The sequence below is a fragment of the Cinclus cinclus genome, chromosome 2, assembly GCF_963662255.1.
Source record: "Cinclus cinclus chromosome 2, bCinCin1.1, whole genome shotgun sequence".
Classification (NCBI taxonomy): Eukaryota; Metazoa; Chordata; class Aves; order Passeriformes; family Cinclidae; genus Cinclus; species Cinclus cinclus.
The window spans coordinates 46709981-46730748 of NC_085047.1; the positions used below are offsets into that span (position 1 = coordinate 46709981).

The 20768-nt window shown below is 39.3% G+C and overlaps 2 protein-coding genes across 5 annotated transcripts in view; one reads left to right on the top strand and one right to left on the bottom strand.

The window, feature by feature from the left end:
- Positions 1–11: 11 nt before the first annotated feature.
- Positions 12–2227, top strand: MRPL57 (mitochondrial ribosomal protein L57). Its single transcript, XM_062514659.1, has 2 exons — positions 12–63; positions 1094–2227. The coding sequence occupies exon 2, from the start codon at positions 1099–1101 to the stop codon at positions 1408–1410; it is 312 nt and encodes a 103-aa protein (XP_062370643.1). The 5' UTR covers positions 12–63; positions 1094–1098; the 3' UTR covers positions 1411–2227.
- A 6160-nt stretch (positions 2228–8387) lies between these two features.
- The window catches only part of ZDHHC20 (zinc finger DHHC-type palmitoyltransferase 20), a 43086-nt gene continuing 30705 nt past the window's right edge, over positions 8388–20768 (bottom strand). For 2 of the 4 annotated variants that reach the window (XM_062514660.1, XM_062514661.1), the window contains 4 exons: positions 14627–14759; positions 12910–13036; positions 11587–11676; positions 8388–10530 (listed from right to left, as the gene is read on the bottom strand). In XM_062514660.1, coding sequence (XP_062370644.1) covers positions 10113–10530; positions 11587–11676; positions 12910–13036; positions 14627–14759 — 768 coding nt within the window. In that variant the 3' untranslated portion in view covers positions 8388–10112. The remainder of the gene's footprint in view (positions 10531–11586; positions 11677–12909; positions 13037–14626; positions 14760–20768) is intronic. The other 2 variants (XM_062514663.1, XM_062514662.1) reach the window with 1 other exon arrangement.

Sequence of the window (20768 nt, forward strand, 5' to 3'; positions counted from 1 at the left end):
CCTGCCCGCGCGCCGCCATCTTGGCTCCTCCGCGGGCGCCGCAGCCGCCGCTGGAGTTTCCCGGTGGGTGAGGCCGGGAAGGGAGCTGGGAACTGGGGCACCGGTGCCCCCGCGGATTCGCTTCTAAATCGGGCCGGCGAGTGGGACGCCGGCGGGTAGCTGCACTGTTGGGAACGGGGTGTGTTGGCCTCTGTTAGCGGCAGTGCTGGTGTGGGCCGCGGTAGAAGTGCTTGCGGCTTGGTCCCGGCACCAAGGCTGGCAGAGTTCGGGAAGGGTTAGGACGGCTCTGTCAGGCACATGGTGCGGCTCCTGGGCGGCTCGTGTGCAGGGCCGGTTGACTCGATGGTCCTTGCGGGTCCCGTCCAACTCTCGTGTTCTGTGGCGCTCTAAAGCTGATGAAATGCCGTGTAACGCGACACCTGGGCGTTAGGTGGTTCAGGACTAATGAACGGGTTAGCGAAGAGCACTCGTGTGAAGTCTGAACGTCATTGGGCCTTTCCTGCCCCTTTACACGCAGCGTGTTGTGTCAGAGCCTGTTGGTGCTTTCCGCTTACGCCACTCGGTCTAATTCGGGATACTGTTTTTCTCTACCAACCAGATTTCCCTCGGTCAGGATACAAGACTAGGTAATTACATACTAATAAGCTTGCGGAAAGACTGTAGTTCAAAACCTAATGCTGAGGAAATGCCAGATTTGGATCGAGAGGACAAAGCTAGAAATTACTCTGTTTTGACAACACAGGTATTTGAAGAAGGCATGAGCGAAGTGAACCCTTCATTCTTGAGTATCTTTCACTGCATTTTTCTTAAATAATTTATGGAGGATATGCTTTAATTGCAGTGTAAGGATAACTGAATAAATTATTAAGCTACATAGATTTCAGTTCCCCTTCTCTGATTGTTAAGTTTCCAGTGTATCTGGCCCTGTGCTGCCTGTTGTGTCTGATGGTTTGTGAGTACCAGGTTCTGATTTTGAGCCTTCAAACCAGTGAGCTAAACGGCAGTAGAGTGCAGAGCTTCTGATCTTTCCCGTCAAAGTTTTATTTTTGTTCCTAAGGTAATGAGCATTTTATATTCCCCTTTATGTTTTAAGGCAAAATGTTTTTAACAACAGTATTACTGCGGAAGAGAATTCCTGGAAAACAATGGATTGGGAAGTACAGGCGACCACGACCGATTACCATTTCGATGAAGCAAGCAATGATCCGAAGGTTGGAAATTGAAGCAGAGAATGAATATTGGCTCAGCCAACCTTACCTGACACCGGAACAGGAATACAAACACAACACAGAAGAAAGACGTGCAAAGTGGGAAGCTTTCAAAAGCCTGAAACAAGCCAAGTTTCCGGAGCACAGATACATCAGTGATCATTTAAACCACTTAAATGTGTCAAAGAAGTGGACATGTTGAATATTACAACATATTTCTATTTGGCACATGTCATGCAGTACTCTGGGATCTGCTGTCATACCTGTTGTGGTAATTCACTGTAATTAGGGTGGGTGACAAATGAGACTTTGCTGTGGTGTACAAAATACTACATTAAAAGTAGCTCTCTGGAACAACCTATGTTTTCTTACTGCTTTGTGAGGTTTTTTGTGTGGCTCTTTACCATCTGCCCACCCTCTGTTCTTAAGGGCTTAAACAGCAAGTTACCAGGTGCAGTGGTGGTGATAAATAACCTTGTTTATAGTTTCAGTGATTGCCTTCTGAAAGCCTGGAGAATACTCCTGCTGTGTTGAAAGGACTCACCTGCTGGTACTGGCCACATGGCTTGGGCCCTCTCTCCCTTCCTCAGGGATTGTTCTATGTACACCAGTACTTGAGACACAACTATGACACTTACCATCAGGCATGCAAGGACCAAGGGGAACTAGAACTGCAGAAACAAGAGGATAAGCTGGAATTCATGGGATGTTATAAAATGTTCCATTTTAAATAAACTTTCTGGAAAGAATTGATTTTAACTGCCAGTGTAATTGTCATATCAGTGTCAACTTAGCTATTACAGCTCTCTTACAGAGATTGCTCCTGATCTAAAAGGAACATGGCTGATTCCTGTTTGAGCAGTTGACCTCTAAGTCAGGTTTAGCGTCCTGAAGGAATAAGGTAGGCACAGTTCAGGCTTTTTATTTCTCCACAAGACCCAGTGACCTGGAAGATGTGTCAAGAGTGAGTGTAATCTTAGGTTTGTTGCAGCTGGAGTGTAAAAACTGGAGCAATGGTGCTATGTTTCCCATGACAGTTTTTCTTGCTGATCTAATGCACAGATGCTACAGCTGAGCACTTTTCAGATTCTTTCACATACATTTATTATATAAGTTGATGTTGCATTCACTGATGGATTCAAGTGTCAAGTCCATTCATATCACTTTGGAAAAGAGGCTTAAAATGGTACTCTTGTAATAAACATGGATTATACTTCAGAGAAGTATGAACAGGTTTGAACAGTAATGTACAAAATCTTGAATGCACTTTGATTGGTTATAAATGGCTTAAGAGAACTTCATGGAAAAGTATACCTATGGGGAAATTGCAAATACAATTAAAACATGAAGGACCTTCCAGGCAAAGCAATGTGATTTTGTATTTAATTAATTTATAAAAGCCCCTTTCAAAAAGTTACTTCAAGTATTAAACTATAAATGGCAATGTTTTCTCTGTGCATAGGATGAGTCCTATCTGTAACATACAAAAAAACCCACAAATAAGTGTGTCATTATTACAGGTATCTTTTACACATCGTCTCAAACTTAAATACAGCTTCTTACAAGTTTAAGCAGCACAATTAAAATAACTTTGTGGAAGTGAAACAGCTGGGATGTTGTGATTAGTGCAAATGTTGATGACCCTTGCTGGCAAATACAAAAGGAATTGCGGAGATAACCCAGGGATATTTCATTCATTAAAGTTAAATATGGATCAGACTTAGCAGGAATGCTGCCTCTTTCTGGGATAATAGCTTCATGATTGTAAATCATCATTCAGGAGTATTTAAAGTTTCCCACAATAAAGCTGAAAACAGGGTAAGGAACAGGAGAAATCAGAGAGGACCATGCTAAGTGTCTTGTCAGCTAAGCAGTATAAACAGAAGAGAATCAGCATGTCACCCCCAATGCTTTGGTGACGATTAAGTAATACAAATACTTAATCTCTGATAGATCTGCTTGTCTGCTGAGCATGAGCTCTCTGTTTCTTAGGACAGGGGCTAGGGAGAAAGATGGGGAAACCTCCCAAAACCAAAGAAAGTGATCCTGTAAACATCATCAGACTTCACTACCTAAGGGAAACAAATTCAAGTAACAGCTTCAGAAAACAAACGGCCAAACACCAGTTTTAATCTGAAAACAAACTACAACTCATAGCTTCATGACATTTCATGACCGTTACATAATTAAGAAAAATGTGTATAAAAAGCTCTATATACAAAAAAATTAATAGAAATGAGTGTAACAAATGTGTTCAGATACTAAATCACTTCATGTGCAGGTGGTCTCTTTGGTGCCATTTAGGGATAGAAGAGCCTCTGAAGTTGCCCTCATTGCTGTTTTTTAGGTACTGCAAAAGGGCGTGTTTGGAGCAAAAAGTAACTGCTCTTTGGAGCCCCTCTAAATGCACACCCAAATCCCCCGTCAGACACAATTTTTGAGGGTGGCCTTGGAGAACGTACACTGTGAAGCTCAAAGCTGTCATGATTTTGTTGTTATTTAAATAAAAATCTGGTCAGTCAGTGCTCCAGATCCAGGCAGATTTGGTCAATCTGTGTTGCAATCAGTGCATTTACTGCAGTAAATCTGCCAGACGTTAATACTGCTGCAAATGCTGCAGTTTGCCTCCTCTTGGAGCTCTGCTTAGCTACAACTGGACCATACTTCAGTTAGATCTCAAAGTCTTTGTGTGCATATGCAGTGGTATTGAAATTTGTCCCAACCCAAATGATGATTTATAATTAATAAAGAAGAGCACGCAAGACCAAAGGAAAGAAACAGTACCTGAAAACTAAGTATTCAGCTCTCTGGAGAACAGGACCAGTTTGTAAGACTAGCATACCAAAAGTAGCTTGGTACTTGCAAATTCCACACTCAAGAGACCGCTTTAACAAAAAGGTTGCTGTGATTTCTACTCAAATCACTAAAAATGGAAGTGCCCAAACTTCCTGTAAAGTAACTCTCTGATTATTTAAAATGGAGGTTTTTAATCACATCTGACTTGTATCAATACAGTTTCAAAGTAATACTGTAGGAAGTCAATTAATGACAGAAACCTACTCCTCTTCCTGCCCTCCTCCCATAATACACCTTTGGTAGGCACAGCAATGGTGTATATGTAGTACACTCTGTGAGTAAACAACAGTAAGAAAAAAAAAAACAACAGTATTGTGTAGTTTTGAGTAATTCCTATTTATGGATTTTCCTGCCTCATATTCACAGGGATTGGTTTATTTCAAGATATTTCAGAAAAATGGAGGATAAATTACACTGAAACACTCCCCTACATCAGGCTTCTGTCCTCACACTGGGAATTTAAAGCCATTTTTTTGGATGTTTTGAAATTATGTAGATTTTTGAAAAGAGAAAAGGCGTAAGAAAAATGAAAGCAGTTTGTAATTGCATCCAGTGTCAACTATCCTACAATAACTACTACATAGGGCTCATAGCAGTCATTACTTTAATGTATCTAAAAGCTTAAGGGCTGCTATTTTTAATGACAACCTAGGAACTGATACAGAGTAGGTTAATGCACAAAACCAGCATGTACAACACGGCCCAACACCCTAAACAGTTGTTTTCTCAGGATCCACCCCCCTTCTGATCTCCTGACCATCGGCCAAAAATGCCCCCTCCCTGCAGCCCCTGCCTCTTGCAGAGACAGAGACAGCCAGAGAGCCATCCTGCGCCCTCATGAACTTCCTGGCACAGCACAGCCCAGCCCAGCCCAGCCCAGCCCAGGGAGCACTCAGGACAGAACCCAAAGACACAGGATGTCATCCTGCTGCCTTAGCCAGGATACCTCTCCCAAAGCCCAGGCTTGCCAGGAAAATCTAGCCCCCTCATCCCACTTGCTGGCATGCCCTTAAGAGTTCAGGAGTACAATTCCCTTAAGAGAACTTAATTCCTTTAAATCAGCCCAGGGTTTCTCTTAGTCCCCAGTTCACCGGGCTAAAAAAATAAAAGGGGTTGGGGATGGTGAATGTTGGAGAATCATCTTTCAAACATTTTACTATGCTTCATATTTGTCCAAGTAACTTTCAGTAATACCTGCTTCAGTAACACCAACAGTAACTCTGGCCTCAGGATTATCCTAAAGCCACTGCTAACTCTGGCCTCAGGATTATCCTAAAACCACTGCTCTCTTTTCCTCACCTCAAATATGAAGAAAAATCTAGGACAAAATATCTCTGTAATCTGCATAAACATGTCAGAAGTGTCAGTTTTTCATGAAAAGTCACAAAAATGTCCATCAGATATACAAAGAAGTGGTTTCAGAAAAGAAGCACTTGCTAGGCCAGTCTGTTTACTTACAGTTTTTCCTGTAGATTCACTATACTGGCGAAAGAAATCAAACAAGTTCTCCTGATGCTGGCCTACAGGACACATACATTCATAGAGGGGTGTATATGAAGCATTTTAGGGAGCAGGTGGGGGGAGCAGAGACCATATTGCTGAGTCAGTGATACTTAGGATTCTGACATACACTTTGCTTATATAGCTCTGCTAGTTGATGTCTGTGCATGGATGAGTTATTTCAGCTATAATACGTGGATGCAGAAAAGCCAGATGATATCCCAGGCCCTCCATGACAGTTCCACCAGTGTTTGGGACTGCAAATTTTGGTATACAGAACGAGCCATTTGAATGTGCAGTCTTCCTTCTCTGTTATCTTCCCCAAGAAATTTTGTTGGTGCAATACTGCTGAGAGCTTCTGTTAAGATGGGCACTTCTCACTTAACATTTGAGGAAAAAAAGCTAAACCTTTCAGATCAATGTGTAGCAAATGTTTTTGTAAGTTTTGGAATTAGCAAAAGCAAAATTTCTTGTACAAAGTTTGAAGAATCATTCTGCAACTTGTATAAAACATGCAAGTTTGGACCATTGCTTCTGTCTCAAGAACATCCAACAGTGAAATCACGTTCACATGCTCTCAAAGAGTTCTTGTTCCAGAAGATTAATATTTAAGAAAAATTTATTATAGCCAAAGACAAAAAATACCTTAGTATTTTCATAATAAACATATTTAACTCAAGTAGCAATCAGTCTGGGAGACAAACCAAACAAGTTCTTTTAGAGTCGATCATCAATTTGACTACTACCTGTAGTCTGTATCGAAAAGGCTCAATGTCTGTTTGTAATCAGCATCAACTGAACATCAGAAAACTTACAGACAGAAAAGTAGTATTTGTCACTTTTTCCAGCTGCAAAATTCCAATACCACCCAAAGATGAGTTAGCAGTCTTCTGTGTAGAGGAGTGAGGAAAAAAAACATGTTGTTTGCTGTAGGTCTTGCGCTAAGGATGGGTTGGACTTGATTCCTCACACAGAAAACACATTTTGCCTTTTTTGAACAGGTACACTGCTGCACAAAGCCACAGGTCTTTAACAATTTCAGCATCACTTAAACTGGACTTGAAAGTGGGAGACTAAAGGATGCAATTTTTCAGTGTGCTAACACAGATCTATGATCCAACACTAATCTTCTTGAAAGTACCTTATATTTGCATTTTAGAACCAATAAAACCTTGTGCCTTTATTAAAAAGATAAAACAAAAGTATAAACCAGTATTTATAAACCATCAAGAGTCCCATGGAAAAAGCGGTACTCTGCTGGTTCTGTTTTCTAGCAACACACAACTGCAATATGATTTTTCTCAGGGATACTTTACCGTTTTGTTGCTGCCTTACACAGAACACAGCCAACAGCAATATAAAATATAAGAACTGTTAATTCCTTTTTGGACTGCCTTTTCCTTGTATGCTGACTGACAATTTTTGCAAAGTAATAATCCACGTTTTTTTCAACTAAAACCCAAGTTTTCTTCTTTGAGCTCTGTCCTTGGTATGGTTAAATAACTCATGTTAAAATGATGAGGAAGCTCAATCCTATAGCAGAAAAGCAACACCCAAAGTTAAAGGCTTTTATGTTGTTGGCATTGCCTTGCTCCACAGCACAGCTAGTAGAAGGAACCCTCAGTCCCAAAAGTCTTGGAGAGCTGTGATTGTGGGGTAGACTGGTTAACAGGAAGAGAGGAGAAGACATCATCCAGTCCCTTCCCCATCACCTGGCATTTGAACTATGTATACTCCCACTTCAGACTTGCTGACCATGCTCTAGGCTGACTTTTTTTTTCTCCTTCCTTTTCCTTTTTTCTTTCCTTCTGTACTCTGGAGACCTGCTATGGAAGTGACTTCTGCAGTGCCCAAGATATGAAGTTTGCCCATGAGGAAGTAGGAGTCTCTGCAATCCACCCCCACCACTGCAGCATAAAAGAAATGCATAGTTCCCACTCTGGACCTTGTGCATCCAAGCAGGGCACTTCTGGATCTGGCCCTTTGGTAGCAGTATATAATTCAGTGTTGCATAAATGCACATTAAGAATCTTAAGGCATCTGTCTTAACTTCCCTGCTCTGCAATAGTGCTTACAAGAATCCATTGTACTGTGCAGAAACTTGAATTTCTTGTCTCTTCCTAAAATGTTCATGTTCCATTTTTTCCTGCTCAACTCCTTCCAAACAAAATTAAGTAATATTCAAGCTCAAAATGTGTTGCAGAAACCTAGTGAAACAAAAAAAAAAGTAATTAATGGAATTATCCAGTCAACTTTGAAAAAACACATCATAGTGCATTACACAAATGCACTTGGATAACATGATTTACAGACTTCTGATTAAGGTAAGTAGTTAAGGCAACCTTAACTCAGAAATAGCCTTCTGGGAGGTGTGGGCTTTTGTTTCACACTACTTACATTTTAGAAGCTTATCAGTGCTAAGAACATCAATCCATTACCACTGATCTGCATCAAAAGTATCCTGGATCCCTGACTGGCAATTCAAATTTTGAATTAAATTGATAGATGTGAGGACACAAATGTTATTTGCCTAGGTGAGGCTGGGGAACTGGCCTTCTCCAAGTCAAGCTCTGTACACCAGAATAAGCCATGACTTTGTTTCTGCTGTGTGTTACAGGCCCAAAATTTGTTACAGGGCATTATGGAAATGCATTGAACAGATGCTGGATCTCACAGCTACTGTATAGTTACTTAGAAATGCAGGACTGGAATTAACCATCTTGGCCTCAACTGCAATCAAATCCAACTGAACTCAAGAATGGTTCAAACACTATGTTACTGAGTTAATTTAAGGTAACACATACCCAAATGCTTTTGCACTGGGTGCAATTATGCACTTTCATTCATAGAACTTTTAAAACTAATGTAGTTTGGGCAAGCGTAACACAAAGTACAAATTCTTCCTTTATTAAATCCGGCCTCACTTTAGGAAGACAGGGAGGACAGAAAAGAAATTAATCTTAAGCTATTACCAGTTAATTGTCTAGCTTAAGACAGTCATCTATGCTCCCTCTCTAGGTCAGTGGAAAGAAAGATTAAGACCTTTCTATAATACCCTATCAAAGGCTGCTGGGATGAGCTGCTCTCAGAAACTTCTATTCTGCTCCATGAAGAACAGAAAAGCCTTCGTAACATATTTAGATCAGATTAGGGTTTATATAGCTGGAGGCTGAAAGGAACCCCTTGCTTGGGATACTCTTTTATGCATTTATATAGCATTAAGAAAAGTTGGAAAGAGGAAACTTACCATTGGTGAGCTCTCATGGTTGAGTAGGTTTTTCAGAAGTCATAACTAACTAGTCTAATCTTGGTTTTTGTATGAGTTTACACTGAGCAGTCTGACCAACACCAGACCAAGCATCACACCATCACCCACAAAGACCTTTTAGGAAGATTTTTTTCTTCCTTTAAAACAAACCAGCCCTGTCCCAAAACTATATTTTTAGGTCAGAAGACTCATTAAAAAAAAAAAAAGAAGGGAAAAAATGTAATCCTAAAATTACTGAGTATACCAAATTCAAATGTAGGGTTTTATTTTGGATAAAAATGTGAATTACTTGCAAAAACATCCAGCCTGCCTCCCCCCCCCAAAAAAAAAAAAAACCACCAAAAACCACAAAACCAGCAACAACAACAAAAAAAACAAAAAAAAAAGAAAGAGGCAGGGGGGTAATGAGTCAGCTCTAGCTTCTACAGCTGTTAGTTGATCAAATAAGATTTGTTTCTCTTCCAGACAGAAGATCTTAATGGGAGCTTATAAGCATACCACAGTAGAAAGTCAACATAAAAGCAGTCTAATTTAGTCACTGGAAATACACCAAGAGAAGTTTCATATATGCACCAGCACTCACTGCAAAAGACATTCAGAAGATCACTGTGAATTCCAAATATTACAGAGCAGTCTGTATGCAGAGACCTTTATTCACTTATTGATCTTCCTTCCCTGTGCACATGCAGCTTCCTAAAGAGCAGAACATGGCTCACCAATATATGATTAAGAGAAAGACATTTAAGGGGCTCTTCTTCAAGACAACGTTTCATCTCAGAATTGCATTTAGCATCAGATTCTTTTCCCTGGCCAGGTAACAAATCCAGCACTACCCACTTCAATCTAAATTACAGGATTAATCTGACTCATCCCAGGTGTAGCCAGCCCGTTTCCTGCTCTACAGCATTACTCCCATTCTTGTCTTCTCAAGAGCCATTCTGAATTTATTTAGACCTTGCTATTACTCATCCAACATCAGAGGACTCCTCTGCATTCCATGACTAGTTGAGTTTTGACTTCAAGATGTCTATTTTTATTCATACGTGTACAGAAACAGCCATCAATTATGTTAGTCTTACCTGTTTCTCATTGAGATGGTTGGTTAGTAATTAGCTGAGATCAGCTTTCCAATGAAACTATAATATGCTTTTTTGCACCTAGAATGTGAGAGAATCTCAATTATGTGTTTTTGCAGATTTGCATAACAAATAGCAGATTTCAAACCAGAAAGCACCTCGATCGTGTTGTGCCTACTTTACAAAAAATTGTCCTCCCCCTAATCAAACATAAAAGATCCCAGATCTCAGAACTGAAGTGCAAAAGTGAGAATTATTTATCCATCTAACATCCACTACCTTAACATAATAACTAATTTTGGAGCAGAGCATGGGATACAAGTTAGCCTTCAGTTCTAAACATGCTGACTTGATTCCATTAAACACATTTTCTTGTACACCACTCCAGCCAGTTCCCAAGGCCCTTCTTGGCCTTAAAAAAGGAAAAACAAACAAAAAAACCCCAACAAAAAACCAACAACAACAACAACAAAAAAAAAAAAACCCACCACAAACAAAACCACTACCTGATTTCACATTTTCCTCTTCAGGGCCAGTTTCCACCCACTGACAATCACTGGATAGCAACCGATTTTGTGATTCACTGAGTGGTCGAGTAGGAAAGGACTGATTGGATACGGAGCTGAAAAGTAAGCAAAGTCAACAGGAATTCTGTAATACCAGAATTTGGCTTCAGAGATTTCTATAATACTGAAGTTACTTAAAAGCAAAGCTAACAACAAAAACCCCTACAAGTGCCAACTGGAAATGGCTGCCTGCCCCAAACCTAATTCCTCTACAGGCTTGTTCCAGTCATCTGTCTAAAATAAACTCCTACCTGACACAGGCCACTCACTTCTAATGGAAAAAACCCACGGATTGATACACAAGAAATGGCATCCTGACAATAACACTGCCACACAGCTAAAAAGAAAACCTACGCAGTTCCATCTGGAAAAGCAACCAAATGCCATCTTATCCCAAGCAAATGCCAGGGACTTCTTCTGAACAATCTTCTGAATGTAAAAGGATACTTTGTTGTTTGCACAAGGGTCCTGTTCTTGGATTAATTCCACAGGTTATGTTGCCCTGGAAGCAACTTATTCTCTGTATTCCCTTTGAATCCTCTAATGTCTGGTAACTCAGGTGACTGCTGCTGGCAACAACCTTCAGCTTACAAATTCACCAAACTATGGAAGACTTCTGAAGTGGCAAATGCAAACACCCCCAGAAACTGCACACAGAGACTGCTGTCTCTTTGAAAATACATCGAGGATACAAAACATGCAAATCTGTGAGGGATAAAAAGTAATGAGCTAAAAATCCCAGCATAAGAGATCTATTTCTCTTGCAAACTGTCTCAGCGCTATTTGTTTCAGCATGCTCGAGGAGATGAAATACAATACCTTGCCTTTCACAAAAAAGCCCAAAACAAACAAATAAACAAATTCTTTTTTTCCAGTAAGCTCTCTTAGTTTCTATATTACTGCTTCCTTAGAGCCTTATCCTCTGTTACAACAAAACTAAGATACAGTCATGTTCTTAGTCTTAATCCAGTCTGTCCTTCACTGAAGATGTACAAACTTACTCTGAAGATTTCAAAAAGCATAAAGAATTCAAAAACTAACTTTGAAACCAATGTTTTTCTCTACATAAGTAATAAACAGTGCAAAATGAGTATTTTAAGTGCTATAGTTACCTTTTGGCAGGTTCATTTTGGCTTGAGACTGCAAGTTGCTCTGGATCCATAATCACCAATCGAGTTGGGAAATTACATCCATCACCCAAACTAAATGAGAAACAAAGACTCAAATCACTGTTGGTAGTTGACTTAAATGAACTGAACAAGGAGCCATGCAAAAGGCAAAGGCTACAATCAACTACCTGAGTGCAGTGTTGAACTCCAGACTTTAGCAAGGCAATTCTAACACTAAATCAGAGGATCAGTTAATTAAATCTTGGAGCTCAGTTGATTCCCACCCTATGAGTATGTACTGCTGTGCACAGCACAAATCTGCGGACTTCAGAAACACAGATGTATTTCTGTAGACTGTAGTCCTCATCTTCCCCCAAACTAGCATGCACACATGGTAAGACTGTCTGGTATTTACAGCCCCAGAATATGTATCATAAATAATATTCTGGTGGCCATGCTTTCTCCTTCATCCATAATTTTCAAATTAGCTAAGCCTTCTTTTAAAGTTTATCAGCAATAAATGTGGTAGCAAAACAGATCGAGCCATCTACAGTGGAGCTTCTGTCTTTAATCACATGGTAGTTGAACAAACAGCTGAGTCAACTTAAGCTGCTGGTATTACCTATGCTGTTTGATACCAGACCTCAGCTTCACAAACAGGTTCAACAACATTTTTACCTGATACACAGCTCCCCCAAGAGCAGTGTTGAAACACAATTCCTACTTCATTCTGCTGAAACCTGGTGGGAGTGGGCAGCACTTCAGTCTTGCTTCATCAAGCTTGTCTGCAACTCCCTAATGCTGGCTCAGCTGACATTTTAAAACCAGCATTTTTCATTGTATCAGATCTTTTTCCTCCCCGCTCTGTTGCTCATTTACATGCACTTTCTTAGATGGCTTTCGATTCCTAAAGTGTCATCTACAGCAAAAGGAAAGCTGTCAAATTTTTCCAAGGGCAAGAGAGAGTGTTTTAAACTGATGCTGTTGTGATGCAGCTGTTTGATCTCCTCTAAGTTGCTGATTTCTGCTCTATAATCACTCAGACTACTACTAAAAGGTGTACAATTTTTGCAATATGCTACTCAAAGCTTTCAAAAAAATTTCTGCATTTAAAAGGCTCTTGTCAACAAGCTACCTGTCTTTGAATGAAAACCCTGTGTGGAGTACGATAATTTTCTCTTGCACATTTTCCCTGCACCAGTATTTATTGTACCAGATATACAAGTTGGCTTTTCAGCTGTGCTTTATTTTTTTGTAGAAAGGGAAGCAAGGTGGAACTCATAGAATCAATTAATTCCCTAGTTCATTACTGTTCAGACTGAATACCTGGTAAAGATAGGGAGTAACCAATACTTCTTTTCATCGCCAAAAACCTCCCTTAGATTTTTGCTGCATCCAAGAGAAAAGCCATTTTTATCAGGACCATTTCGAAATGTGGGTGCACGGAATGTTTCTGTAAAATAAAAACATGTAATTCCTTAAACCAATAAGGAGTCAGGGAACATGAAGAAACTAACTCAAACTTCTCTGCTGTGGAACCAGTTTTGGGCAAGGTGAGGCAATCTTGATGTATATTTCAGGGGGGGTTTGGGGAGAAGAAAAAATAATCTCAAGTAATCAGAGAAAAAAAACGACAGGGTTAGTGAAAAATAAGAACATAAAGTATGCAGAACAGTTACCTTGTCAACTTTCCCTCTTTATATGTAACAAAGTCTAAGACAAAGCTAAGTACCATCAGCATGCCAAAGATAACCACATACATCCCTTATTCCTTGGTAATTTGCTCTCTCTTCAGCCTTCTTTGAGCAGAAGACTTTCCCTTTTAGGAGTAAATTACCATAAGTACTGCTGGACCCAAGCCCATACAGAAGAGGTTTTTCCACATCTGCCAAGTTAGGAAGCTGAATTAAGAGCACCCAGTGCTATCAGAGGAAGATGAAATCTATTACATTAGAAACAGACACACCATCAACTATAGCAAAACACAACTTTTCTACTCAGTCCAGCTACACCCTTGGCCAAGAACTGAGAGGACTCATTACTCTCCCTCCATACCAATAGCTTGTCTTTTTATGATTATGATCCAGAAAGCAGACAAAGTACTATGTTGCCAATTGTGACCACTGACTTTTGGGTACGGAATATGTTGAAGTTTTCTTCAAAGTTAAAAAGAAACTGAATACTCCTTACCTGTAGATATGCCAAAAGAAAAAGAATTCAAACAACTCTCCTGTCAACTAATAAAAAAAAAAAAATCTAGTGAAAACTTCCTAGGTGAAGATTTTACTTTTAATCAACCCACTTATTTTTGAGGTTAGAAGTTTAAATTCCAATGAAAGATATAAGATTCTGACTTACTCAGTTATAGAAATACTCATCAGTTCCTGTCCCCACAGACACTGCAAAAAACACTTTCAAGTGTTTCCTAGTAAGACCTTCAAATATTTTAATTAAATGCACATAGCTTGGTTATGCTAATCAATGCCATCGAAAATGTTCAGGCATAAAATTGTGGGAATCTCTTATTAGCTAGGAAATGTGCATCAGTGTTTTCATTTTTATCACACTTTTACAAGCCACTTCCTAATAATAATGTCAGTTTTCTTCCACAGGATTTAAGAATACTCATTTGTATCTAGTTCAAAATGTAGTACATGTTCATGTACAGCTGGACATCTGACTTGGTAGGGGCTACCCAGCTACTCAAAGTATTAGAACAACAGAGTAGCACGTAGCAACTGGGTTACCTATTTCACACTTTAAAACCACAACAAAAATACATGGTGCCTCAGAGGTCTCAAAAATACAAACAAAAGAAGTGAACCTTCATCATGATTCTGAATGCTTGGCTCCAGCAGAAGATGCCCCCACAGGCTCCATTTTCCCATTTGTTTCACTTTTAATTACTTCCACCAAATACGCTTTTTATTGCACAGTACTGAAAAAATCAATTTATATGTGATGACACATCATGTAGGCCTCACATTCTAACTGAATTGTTGCTTCCTGGACAAGGAAAAGCTCCATACCCCAATGAACTGACCTATAGTTGATCTGTTTTTGCCAACTAGCCAGCAGTGGTAGCTGAAGAGTGACAGTATGCTGATGAAGAACATGGCTGCCACAAAGAAAAGGAATAGTACGTGGAACTTTGCATGGGTATCTGGCAATTCATTCTGGGGAGAAAGAGAGAAAGAGATTAATATGTTAGCACTTCCTAGCAACTAAAGCAGTATTGTTGCTGAACATTTCCTGCCACACCCAGACTGCTACAGGTCTTTCACCTGTTTTCACCAAGAAAGAAAAGCAGCAGCCCAGCTTGTGTCATGTTAAACTGGAAAACAAGAGCATTTAAATCACATGGGTACCCCTTTCCCCATACTGTGAGTGCACATCCCTGGTTTTCAAATGCACAGTAGGGGGGCAAGACAAAACATTTTCTGTGCCAGAAAATGTTAACTGTGCAGCCACAGCCAAAGAGACATAGGGAAAATACATCCAAAGTCACTTCCTCTGGAGGGGGTAAAAAAGTGCAATTCCTGCCACAAGGCAGTAATACTGAACCTAATTCTCAACTGGTATAAGGAATGTCAAAGGGAAATGGTTGTCATGAACAAGTCGTAAACAAGACACGGGATAATTTTCAATTTTTGATGACCTTTAATGTTTAAGCAACAACCAGTATGTACCTAGCAAAACAAATTTGTCATGTCTGACCAGGTGAAAGTGAATCACCAGAAATGTATGTGAAAAACAACAGTTTCAGTATAATCACCATAAAGAAACCAACTCCCACCCACATCAGACTGTCGATTCCACCCCAAACTATTTTCAGACTTCCACTTTCAAAAGGCCAATGGGATTTGTAAGAATACTATTCCAGCTCTATGTTCTCAAAATCACAGCACTTTCAAGCAGTTGACCTTTAACAACATTATGAAAGCAGAGAGGCTATTTTTACTCAGCTATTTACTTACCATTACTGCCATTACTTTTTCCATTAGCACATTCAGTACACCCATTTATCTATGGCTGGCTTTCTTTTTTAAGCTAAAACACATTTCAATTAAGATCAAGTGAACATAGGTATATCCATTTCCCTGTTCATGGCTTATATTTATAGGCAACAGATTACTAGTCTCTTTCCTTCTGTGATGATGTAAACACCTGCCATGAATTACTGGACTAGAAAAATCGTAGTAGGAACAATATTTAAATAATGACAGCAATATTGGATTTTACCTTTGGACAATTCTCTGCAGCTTTCCTGCGGCAAAGCTTTGCGCAAAGAAAGACAATTTATTAAAAACTAGTATTATGTTAAGACAAGAGTGTTTGAAAACAGCACAGGCTTTATTAAGAACAAAATGGTTAGTGTGCAAATGTGCTCTCGGATGTGCCAATTTCCAAAGCACACCAGCATCTTTAGCTCCTGTTCTCCAAGAAAATGGAGAAGTACGTAAGAGTCCACTACTAACATTCAAGGCATGACATTTTCTACTGAAGCATAGAAGTATTGGAATTCAGATTGTGACAGGATCACTTTCAAGTGGTTGCTCAGCTTGGACAGCATGACTATACCAATTTCCTTCTTTACCAGTTGTTTCCATCACAAGTAAGGTTTATATGAGTATTCTGTATTATTAAACCATTCACAAAGGTCTGAAAAGCTCAGAATACTCCTGAGGTACAAAGTAATGGTTTATAAATCACAAAATCTTTCTGACTTTAGAACATATCCATTTACCATTAGATGTAGTTTCAGCAAAAACAATAAAAAATAAATTGCCGTTCTTTGCACAATTTTCTTAATTTAAAAGAGATCAGGTAACAAATCAATTGTCTTTCTTTTCCCTAATTTCCTTCAATATTGAGCAGTTTGTAGGATGTATCTTTAGTATAACACCTGAAATTGAAACAGTGCTTGAGAAAACAAAGGAAGAAACAGGAAAGCTAGACTCAAATTAGCTTTTAAATTCCAAACTTTATACATAAAAGTGGCATCTTGGCTAAGATGCTAGCACTTAACTAATCTGTTGTAGGCAATTAATTTAATTAATTAATTATGTAATTTTAAATTACATTAATATGTGCAAAAAGCTTAGGGAGAGCCCAAGCATCTACACTAGATATGCACAGCATTTTCAAAAGCCCTGGCTCTTAGGAGGATCAGATAATCCTACAGTGAGCACATGACAAGCAGAGTCCAGCTCTCTAAACTGCCATTTAAGTTCAGCTTCCTTTTCACTGGCTATTTTATTATTTATTTACTGACAATTCGTGCAACAGTCCCTCTACCACCTGCAGCAGGGATATGCTGTTTTCTGTGATCCACTGAAATCTAGCCTAGCAATAATACTCCAGTTGCTGCTTATTCCCAAGCTTCGTGTTGAAGCAATAATAACTCTTTTTACTTCAGAGCACACTTCAGTGCTCCCCACCTGCCCAAATGATTTTTGTAATTGAATTCCTATGACTCTTTTGAAACTACACAATTAAAGAAAATAATTCTCTATAAAGAATTCTCAGCAGTTTATTTTTATGCTAAAAAAGCAGCAGCAGCTTAGTCTTTGTGTGTTCTGTGGGTCAGAAAATGTACATTTATTTCACTTGTATCTTCCTAAACTAGAAGCTCTACAACCTGGAGGATCTTTTGAATTATACATGATTAATCTGCATGAGCCCCAGGGACCATTTACCTCTTCTGACTACCTAGTTTCAGCCACTGGTTGTAACTTATTGAATGACAGTTGCAGAACTGAAGTATCTTTCAAAAAAGACCAACTCTTTACTGGAGAGAAGCATCCAGTCGTTTAGTGTGTATAACAAGCTTATTCACAGTAGTGTTCTAGCAGCAGTCCACATGCCCCCCTCGTGTGAAAAGAGAGTGAAACTTCAGAGATTGGTTATTCAAGATCATTATGCTCAGCAGCAGCACAGAAGCAGAGACTTGCAGGTGAGAGAGCTGCAAAATTTACAAAAGGAAGCAATTTGCACAACACAATCTGGACTACTTAGCACACAACAGGCTGAAGCCAGTCACTATTCAAGAGTTCCCTACAAACTCCTTCATAAACAGAGTCATTTGGTATCAGGTCATAAAATCCCTCAAACAAAAAAAGTGCTGTCTCAGCTTGATTTATTCCTCATTTTTCAGTAGATAGGTGTAGCCTAATCTTTGAAAAAAGCTCAGATCTGGTCTACATCCTTAGTATAGGCAAGAGGAATGAGTTCTAACTAATGATGCAGAACCACTCCTTTTTTTCTTTTTTTACTCCCCTATTGTTAATACAACCAAAGTTTTGCAGAAGCATGTGCTATCCACCCAGGACATGGATCATGTCTTTTATTTAGCTATAATCAGGATTGAAAATTTATTTGGAGGACAGTGAAAGACAATGAAAATGATTGAAAAACATAACAGTTTCAAGGAGGTGGCAGTGCAGCAAGGATAAGACTAGACATAAATAAATATAAGATGCGAAGCACCACCATGCACTGTGTAAACAAGGCATCAAGCACTGGGCATCCAGCCAGTGCTGGTGTTTGTGTCAAATACATTTGGTTAAACTGACATTTTACCTTTAACAATCTCTGAGGTAGAAATAAAAGTGTCATGAATATAGAAAAAACAGTTATGGGTATAAATCAATCAATCACATTCCCTTGATCTACAAAACAGATTTTAACATCAGCATCAGGGTGCAATCCTGTGGTAAACATTTCCAGCCAGTGTAGTTGTTCCACTATTGTATGCACAGAATCAATTCCTTTCTCCAGCACTTCTGCATAGAGCATGAAATGCACTGTGTAAAAGTCTTGCACGTGCAAGTGAGAAACACAAAGGCTTTCTTCAACAGAAGAATTTGGTAGGTGTGCATGTCTCACAATGTTTCCAAGTATCTGCATAAGAGCCTTATGTCTCTATGCAAGTATTATCAACGGTGCAAAACAATGGATTGCTACGTTTGTGTAGTTAGCACATACACCTCCACAACCTCATTCATTACAAGTTCTTCCCCCAGGCTACATTCCGCAAGAAGCAGTCCAGACTTCTTTCCAACATTGGATATATCCAGCAGTTTGTTGCACAGTCTCTGAAAAACATCCGTGAGTAAGCTAAAAGTAAGCACTGCTTTCTGAAGGTATACTGTAACATTTCCTATAGTCAAGCTTTGGGGGGAAAAACAACACTGATTTGCTCAGTTTTAGAGCATGATGCTGATAATAACAAGCTTGTGGGTTTTTAATCCCCATATGGCCATTTACTGAAGACTTGGACTTGATCCTTGAGGGTTCCTTCCAACTCAAAATATTCAGTGGTTCTAGGTACCTAGACAGCCTCAACAGAAAATGTCCAAACAGCAATCTGTCTGATGCTGTAGCAGACAAAGCTGAGCATTAGCAATATACTGAAGCAGTCTACAGAGAGCATGTGTCAGCAGCATTCTGCTTTGGTTTGCATACAGATGTAGAGAGAACCTTCCAAGAGAGCATTTGCCTAAAAGCTTATGTACAAGAGACATACTAAAATTTGCAAGCCTACCTGATTATGGAGCTGCCACCTCTTTCTGGAAATGCACTTTAAGTCAGTTACAAGACCAGAAGAGTCTTAGCTTTGTGAAGTGGGTGACTTAATATGAGTAAAATGAGTCAGAGACCTACTCTACTGATAAGATCAGGGCATTGCCAGATTCTGGTCTTGGAAGTATCCGGAATTGAAAGCAAGCACACAACGACGTTGTCTATTGCTACATTTCAGAAGTAGCCCGTTCTTTCAGGAAGCATTTTTAACAACTGAATAAATAAATAAAAAAAAAAATCCCTCTTAAGTTTACTTCCTCTGCTCAAGAGTCCACTTCAACACTGTGTCCGATGAGCTTTGGAAGAGTCCTGCTGCAAATGTTGGTATTAAATGTTGGTTCATTGTACTTAGCTGTCCTGTGGCCTTTTTTGTTGCACTAACAATTATAAAGCAAGGTAACAAAGCAAATTATTTTCTTTTTTTTGCTCAAGCACTGACTGGTAAATATATAAGAGCGCATCTACAGCTTCCTTAAAAGTTGTGTACAAAGCACTGGAAAGCAGCCAGGCAGATGTTTGGAAATGGCACATTCATGGACTGAAAATTTAACTATTTACAGCCAAGCAAGACTAAACAGAAAAATCAGACCATTTAACTTGAAACATGTTTCAAGCTACGACTGATAAACACATTTATGGCTTTCATCTTACAGTACTGACAGCTCAATTCTCACATAGTTCCTTGCTCCCCAGTGACAGGTTGCTATACAGAACTGACAGGTTAAGAGAAATGCAGTACTTTGGCAGATCAGACCCAAAATTTTAGACGAACATGAAGTTTTTTGTACCATTTTTCTTACCTAATGTCAACTATCTCAAGGTACAGTGATTTTGAATACATGATCAAGCTTCTCTTACCCTGACATGGCAGCAGCCTTCTGCTCCAATAAATCAATATCTACTGCTGCAGATAATAACTGCTTTTCCCAGTTACTCTGACAGGAGCCAGCATCTAAGAAATACATGGTATTATTTACCCAAAGATGTGATTGAGACCCTTCCACTTGCAGTAATTTTTTGCATGCTCATTAATGGAAACAGTTCAAGGGAATTCTGCCACAAACACTTCAGCCTAGAAAGGAACTTTACAAGTTTCTGTAAATGAAAGGGAACAACTACAGAAGGCACTCTGTTCAGCCTGGAATGTGACTGAAATAAAACTGATAGGAGCAATATAACACTGACACACAGGGATGGTCGCCTTCACATAAATGTTATTAAACATACTAAGATGGATGTAGTTGTATTAACCATTTGACAACTGATAACAGTTGCAAGGAAGATGTATAGCATTCATACTGTACATATCTTAGCATTCTACTCATACCAGATCATAAAAGCCACTAATATGAAGTTCAGACATGCCTATGTAGGGACTCCAAAACGGAGCTCAGACAGTTCTGAATTGATCTGCCTTATCTGGCAGCAGATAACCCATAGACAAGTCTGAGGAGATACAAAATTACTAATATTTCACATTTGTCAGTATATATATATATGTACACACACACATATGTATGTGATTGATTGTTATGGTCTGTTCCTTCTTTATGTACACATCCGTATCACATAGTCTTATAAAAACCTGAGCTGTGTCACTC

What these genes read in the sequence shown, in the direction of transcription:
- MRPL57 (XM_062514659.1), top strand. Translation starts at nt 1,099, where the DNA reads ATGTTTTTAACAACAGTATTACTGCGGAAGAGAATTCCTGGAAAACAA.